General features: G+C 43.0%; 1 protein-coding gene across 1 annotated transcript; it reads right to left on the bottom strand.

Annotated features, from left to right (window-relative positions):
* Nucleotides 1–4,079: 4,079 nt before the first annotated feature.
* Nucleotides 4,080–5,018, bottom strand: ora6 (olfactory receptor class A related 6). The gene has a single exon (XM_072449249.1). The coding sequence runs from the start codon at nt 5,016–5,018 to the stop codon at nt 4,080–4,082; it is 939 nt and encodes a 312-aa protein (XP_072305350.1).
* Between the last annotated feature and the right edge of the window lie 2,256 nt (nt 5,019–7,274).

Below are 7,274 nucleotides of genomic sequence, written 5' to 3'. Positions count from 1 at the left end.
TTGTCCCCCCTGTCTGTAAATACCCCCCCCCTTTTTTATTATGTTCAGCGTCTTTGGGTCACTGAAAAGCGCTATATAAATAAAAGTTATTATTATTATTATTATTATTACAAATCACGTGGAAACACCGGCGTGACGCGGGTTCGAGGCCCTTTACAGTCGCTCATATGTCCCCTTTAAAGCGCGTTGTCCCCCTCATTGTCCTGCCCCTTCCTCCGGTCACGCCAGGGCAGACACGCGCTTATTATCGATCCATTACCGCAGACATCAAAGCGAAAACGTTCAATCCGACAACTGTTCTTAAATATAAGCTCAAAATCACCCGGAAAACGTCAGGACGAGTCCGATTCCGCGGCGATGAACGCGCACTCACACGGCAGAGCACAAGGCCGCGCTCTCCTGACCTGAAGTTGGAAAAGTTGCATGTTTCTTGAACGCGTCTCGCGCTGCAAACCTCGTGGACGGGGAAACGTGCACGTCCCGCGTGGGAAACCGACTCAAAAAATAACAGTTGCACGCGTAAAACGGTCACACTCGGGAAAAAGGGCCACGCCGCGCCGCGCCGGGACCGAGCTGCGATGACCACGAGCTTTTAAAGCGACGCACACGCAACGCGCGGGCTTCGCTCCGCTTTCAATGGCGCGCGACTCCCGGGCCGTCCGCGCGAGAGAAGCGGGAGTCCTCCTCCTCCTCCTCCACCACCACCACCATGACCACCTCCTCCACCCCCCGCGGCGGAGACGGAGACGACATCCCCAACGGTTAGATCCAGTCCCGCCGCGAACTCCTCGGGCTCAATCCCGCGCGACTCACCGCAACTTTACGCGCAGACGTTTCGCTCCGTTACTCTTCCGGTCCGCGCGCGTTCCGGTTGTCCTTCCACCTTGTTGTTGTGTGTGTGTTTTTTGTCCCGTTCCTCCCGCGGTCACAGTTCCATTCTTGTCTCGCCCCGTGGACAGACTCTTCTGCTCCGGGCAACACACGTCCGCGCACGGGCTCTGACGTCACGCGGTTATGGCGGTACTTTGTGGCCAGTGCGCACGCTCGTCTGCGCAGGGTGTTATCGGGAGATTATTTTATTTATTTATTTCTATTTTTTTCACGAGTTCGAAAATATGAAACAAAAGTTGTCTAGCGTGAAAGAGCGGGCAGAGGGAAATATAAACGGTTTGTAATTATGGACGTAAACGGGGTCAAAAAGGCGCAAAGTGAGGAGGAGGAGGACGTGCTTCATCACTGGAACGTGACATACATCCATGGGACAAACACGACGGGCCGCGTGTGTGATCATGGCGGCCAGTCACGCTGCAATGTCGAAATAAAAACTTCAAACAAATCAAAAAAACGTGTCTGGTTTAACACGCGATTATGATTCCCGATGCAAAAAAATAAATAAAATAAATTCAGGCTCAGAGTTCAGGCTCTTTGCGCGCTTTTTTGAGAAATGTGATAATCACCAGTTTCACTTCCGTTTTTCAATGAGTTACAGATGAAAAATGCGGAATAACAAACTGTACCAACAATAAAGGACTGGACCGGTATCATAATGGATATACGGAAAATGGAAAAAATCACGTATGTACTGAACTTGGAAATGGAGAAATTTGACATAAAACGGACTAAATGGGACTCACATTTTGGATCCGGTGTGCTTTAATTTTGTATTTTATTTTCATCTGGATGCATTATTCTAAAAACAGTCATCTCAAACAATACACACATTATTTTCTCTGGTACCGCCCACTCCGCACTTTTTAAAATTTTCTTTTCTTTTATGTTTTTTTTAATTATTATTATTTATTTATTTTTCTTCTTCTTCCTCTCTTTTTCTTTTTCTTTTCCCTGCCGCTGCTGTTGTTGACAATGTTACTGGACTGTATCTTTATTTACACACAAGTTTTGATTGGTCTGTATTTTTTTTTCAATAAAAAAAATTTATATAAAAAAAAAGTGGAATAAGATAGATTCAACCAAACAGCAGTTGACGTGCAGATAATTTCAGATTTTTAGTGTGTTTTTTTTACCAACATAACGAGGAAGCCTTGTCCAGATCTCCTGACTCGCCCACTGTCATTGGTAGTCTCTATAAAACCTAAACGTAAAGCTTACACACTCCCATAAGTACAAGATAAATAACAATTAAGAACAACCGAATTGCGCAGTGTAAAATTGCTGGCTCTGGGGTTCAGAGTGATGAGAAATCAGGACTGCTGCCATGGCGATGAATCATTTTTAAAACAAATGATTATATTTTGAATTGGAAAAGATACAGGAAAGCTAAAACACATCGTTGCATCACAACATCTGAATCAATGGTGAGTTTTCTACAGTAGAAGCTCAAAACAAAACACAAATGAAACAAAAGCTCCATTGACAAAAACCAAGGCCCCCAAAAAAAAGATGTAATTGTGGTATCATAATTCTGCCACTTCGTTGAAATGTTGAGGAGCATTTTTCGATTTAAAGAATGTCTGACTGTGCATAACCCAGGGAAGTGTAATAAGACAGATCCATGGAGTCATCAGTCTTACTTCGGGGTCCGGTCATATTCATTATAATGGAGTTTTGCTGATTTTTAAAAACTGCTCCAGGGTCAAAGCTGTTCTGAAATGTAAAACTGCACAAAAATGGTCAGTGAAGTCTGGTGTTTCTCCAAAGATCCTTTTTGGACATAAATATATATACATCCATAAAGATTTGGGTTTAAAGATTTTCTCATTTTGACTTTATTTGCTGTATTTATACCTGTTGTACGTATACATTTTAGTTTTACACCAATCGAGCGCAGCTATTTGTGGAGAAAACGTAGAAAAATCTGTAGAAAATGACAGGAAGTGACATCACACCAGGGACACCCATTCCAGTCAAAGTTTATGCAGAATTTACACAAAGAAACAAGTTTTTGACTCTCTAAAAACATAAATTCAACAAAATAAAGTCGCTTTATATATTTCTATTTGTCAAAGAAAAAGAAATTGTGATATTACATGAGTTTTGGCCCAGTGTTTGCTGGGTAATGTCCTACTGTGATGTCATCAATTACAAACAGGAAGTGATCCTGCAATCCAGCACAATTTCAAATATATTTATTTTAACTGCATTTAAGTTCAATGAGTTGTCCGACCTGTAGGGGGCACTTAAAAAAAAGTTACACCAACTGATTTTATTTAGCGTGGTGCTCGTTTTGTTACCTACTTTGTCTTAAAGTCGCTAGGCTCAAAGAAGTCCTGGAGCTCTGAACATTTGGACTCATGATGTCACACTTAACACACAATCCCGTAGCCTTATTCCTCTAAGTTCATATGACACATTAGACTTCACTTTTCAAGAAAACAAAGGAAATATGATTCAATGTTCCTGTTTTTCTCCAATTTTGGTGTCGTTTATTATGTCATTTCCTGGTTTGACATCAGTAGAGTAATTCCACAAGTGTCAGTTAGCAGCCAGACTGTAAACAAGGGCCAGAGTCCAATTAAATCATGGAATAGTTATGATTTGACAAACAATTACACCTGACAACGTGTTTATTTTGTTAAATGGTTGTTTGAACTGACATAAAAAGGTGTGAGTTGCGTTCTCTCTTTTTGATAGAATGGCGCTTTTTGATGACATCACAGAGAGATTCAGCTCTACTTCCTGTAATTCACAAACTGCTACTTGACAGATGGAAATATAAGTATTTACCACAGGGACAATCTCACCAAACAACGTCATAATTAGAAAAACACGAGCTATGGACTAGATTTATAAATTAATCATAAATTATTTTAAATCGTCAAAGAGTTACAGTTACACAATACAATTACAATGGTCAGACATAGTATCAGCGTCAGAAAAGGTTTACTGCCGTTGTCGGTGAGCAAAATTAAAAAAAACTTGACGTCAAGGTGACACATCAAACAATAACAAAGATTTGGGAGTGAATTGAGTTTAATCTCCCTTTTTACAGAGAAACTCACTACAGTTTATAATCAAACACCGACAGAACACCTAAGACTTATCACCAACGCACAGTGACAATCTCACAAACGATCTCTCTCACACATTCGATCCGCACAATCACACAACCGGACGCCTTTTCACTTTCTCGCAAATCGCTTGACGGAGAACAGGTTGTTTCCTATACCGAACACGTAGGGGCTGATGGAGGTGTAGGACGTCGAGACAAAGAACTTCATCTCGGTCCAAAACGCCAAGTTGGTGGTTTGCGAATTCAGCTGGAGAAACAGGTAGAGACTCCAATCCACCTGGAACAAGCCCATGGCCGCCAACACGGCCACGGTACTTCTGTGATGGCGGCGGCGGTTTTTGGTCTTGCCGAAAGGTCCCAACCCGCTCGTGTGCACGCTCGCCTCGACCCGCTGGCGTTGGCGCAGCAGCACGGCGACGATCAGGCAACTCGTGACCGTGACGACGAACATGGGCAGGACGTTGCAGAAAACGACGAAGAAGTATTTGTAGGCGTAGCTCAGCGTTGGACAGCGGTGCTCGTCGCACTGGAAGAAGTCCGGGGGGCAGTACACTCCGGTCGAATTCCGCTCCGGTTTTGTGGGCGCGGCGCTCGTGACGAAAATCGGCGCGCTCAACGCCAACGACAGAACCAGACAGAAGCCGCTGACGACGACGGCGGCGGTGAGGTTGTCGAGATGGGTCGGCCGGTTCACCCGTTCCGCCGCGTCTCTCAACTTTTCGTAGCGGAAAATGCAAATGACGACGGTGAACAAGATGCTGCCGAGTTCCCCCGAGACTGTCAGGAATTTGAGCGAGCGGCACGGCCAGTTTCCGGCTCGGGCGGTCGGGTCTTCGAGGACGACGATGTTCAACGTGTCGTACATGTTCACCATCACGATTTCCTCCAGGTTGGATACGGCCAGGCCCAAAAGAAACACCTCAAAAGACTTAACGGAGGACATTTTGACGTGGCTGTGAGTGATGGAGAATATGAGAATGAGATTCCCGATGCAGCCGACACAGGAGACAAAGATCCGAATGACAAGAATGTGGGAAAACTCCGCCATCGTAAAAAAATTAAGACAAAAGTAAATGTCTTTGTTGAGGCGAGGTTGAGTTGTGAGTAGCTTCAGTGAGAGCAACGTTTTAAATGGAGTTATAAGAAGGTGACGATGCTGTGATTCGCTGTTTTTTTTTTCGTGGATAGCAACACGGGAGACGGAGCTGGAAAATGTTGGAGGAGATCATTAAATCCAGCATCAGGAGACCACGGTGCTGCTGCTTGCACGGCACAAAGGAGATTTCAGAGAGTTGTTTTATAATCCTTTTGACTTTATTTAGTGTGATCATACTTGTTGTAAATATCAATGATAGTTTTACATCAATCAGGACGCAGTTTGTGAAAAGAAAAGTTAAATAATGAAAATAAAGTTATTTGACTGTATGTGTAACTGTGGTAAACTTGGGAAAGAGGGTTTTAATCTCAATGGGACTCTAAATAAATAAAGGTTGAATTTAGAACGTTTTCTAAGAACTTTTCTAAAATATATTGATATAGGCTGACGTTGATGTAGGGAGAATTTCACCAAATGTTTGGTACAATTTAAATGCAACCTGACCCTTCTGACCCTTTAAACCTTAATTCAACAAAATAAAGGTGTTCTCATACTTCTGTATTTGTCAGTGAATAGTTTTCACTTTCTATGTATTACAGAGGATTTATCCCAGTGTACAACACTTGATACAGTTATATGATGAGTGTGATATCATGAGTCAAATTAAAAAAACTATAAACAAATGGCCAAACTAGGATCAAATGTGTGAAATCTTATCTTATCATCTGAAATGAGTATTCCAACCCATCCTCACTTTAAGTTTGACAAAGAACTACTAGTATCCGCAACATAATAAAGACAAACCAACTTGGAAACTGTTACAAATATTTTCAACAAATCTAATAATTTAAAGGTGCTGATTGACCCTCGGCGCCTCCTGGTGTCCATTGCGTGCACTGTTTGGATTGACCTGTCGAGTGACGCTGCAAAGACGGATCAAACTATATTATTGCTCTGCCTGGAATGTTTCAAAATATAACATTAAACATATCTTGCAGTAATTACAGCCGTTTTTATAGAGTTCGGTGCTTCGCTTGTTAACTGCTTAAAAATGCGCCGTTTCTCAGTCCTCCATACTTTTCTCTGAGTGGTTAATCCGCCTGTCAATCATGTGCTTTGGAAACCAGGGAGACAGGACATAATTCCCGACCAAAATGTCTTTGTAAAGTATTTTCAAAGCATCTGGTTTTGGCTGGTCAGGTCATTTGGCGAATCTTGTTCACTTACGACGGCGATGAACCCCTTTCTAAGTGTATGGAGTGCATTATTTACTCAAGTACACAAATACATTCAGACCTTTGTGCATGTGGCAAATCAAGTGGACCAAATTGCAGTAAAATAGAAACATCGGGCAGACTGAAGAGTCCAGAGAATTGCTGGGGAAAGTAGATGCACTTGAAGAGACAAGAGGCGGCGCTGGTCAGAGAGTTGGTCGTGTCGTGTCGAAGCTTGCCTCGTGTTTACGTCGTCGGCTCGGTCTGATTCAGCTTAATTGAGAATCCCAGTGTGTGGATACATGTGCGAGTAATTAGGAGGAGCTAAAGTGAAGCGTGATGTTGTGCTGTGATGTTGTAATGAGGCTGGCCTGATTTAGAGCACGTCTTATTAGTCAGGTACTTAACGAATGGAATAATTATGTCCTAATACAGAGAGATCAACGACTAAAAACTCTAAACTTCAGAACAATGTGATAGAAAACGGAGCTTAAAGATGCAGCGTTTCTGCTGGGTCAGACGCCTGCTTGTTTCTATGGAGATGTCATTGCTTTTGTGTTATATTCTACAGTAAGGCATACAGCATATCATTTGTTCAATTACAGTTTGTATTGCTCAGAAAATACCTGGGGGAAATGCTGGCCTTTCCACAGATCTGACCTTTACCTTGGCCTGGGGGTGCCACCTGCTTGTCTCCATGAAGACGCCTGACTTTAATGCCATGCTGTGGAACATGGTCAAGACTGGTACAAGATTATATAAGATAAATGGAAGGTGTTGCCGTCGTGTCCACTCACCTCGTCTATGTGACTGTGACTGGACATGTGGTCGGGTCAGAAGGAACAAACTGGCAGCCACATTTCATCGGTCTGCCCCAGGCTTCTATGGCTCCAAAAGCCCCACCGAGTGTGACTGAGGAGAGACTGATGATAATTGAAATGGCAAAGAAACATTGAGTGTCCAGTGCTGAGGGAGTAAACTCTCTTAGACATCA

The sequence above is a fragment of the Eucyclogobius newberryi genome, unplaced genomic scaffold (genome assembly GCF_026437365.1).
Source record: "Eucyclogobius newberryi isolate DKJ021-1_F unplaced genomic scaffold, fEucNew1.0.hap1 SCAF_1, whole genome shotgun sequence".
In the NCBI taxonomy this organism is placed as follows: Eukaryota; Metazoa; Chordata; class Actinopteri; order Gobiiformes; family Gobiidae; genus Eucyclogobius; species Eucyclogobius newberryi.
The sequence above is the reverse complement of the archived record's forward strand: the minus strand, read 5'-3'. Positions and strand labels throughout refer to the sequence as shown.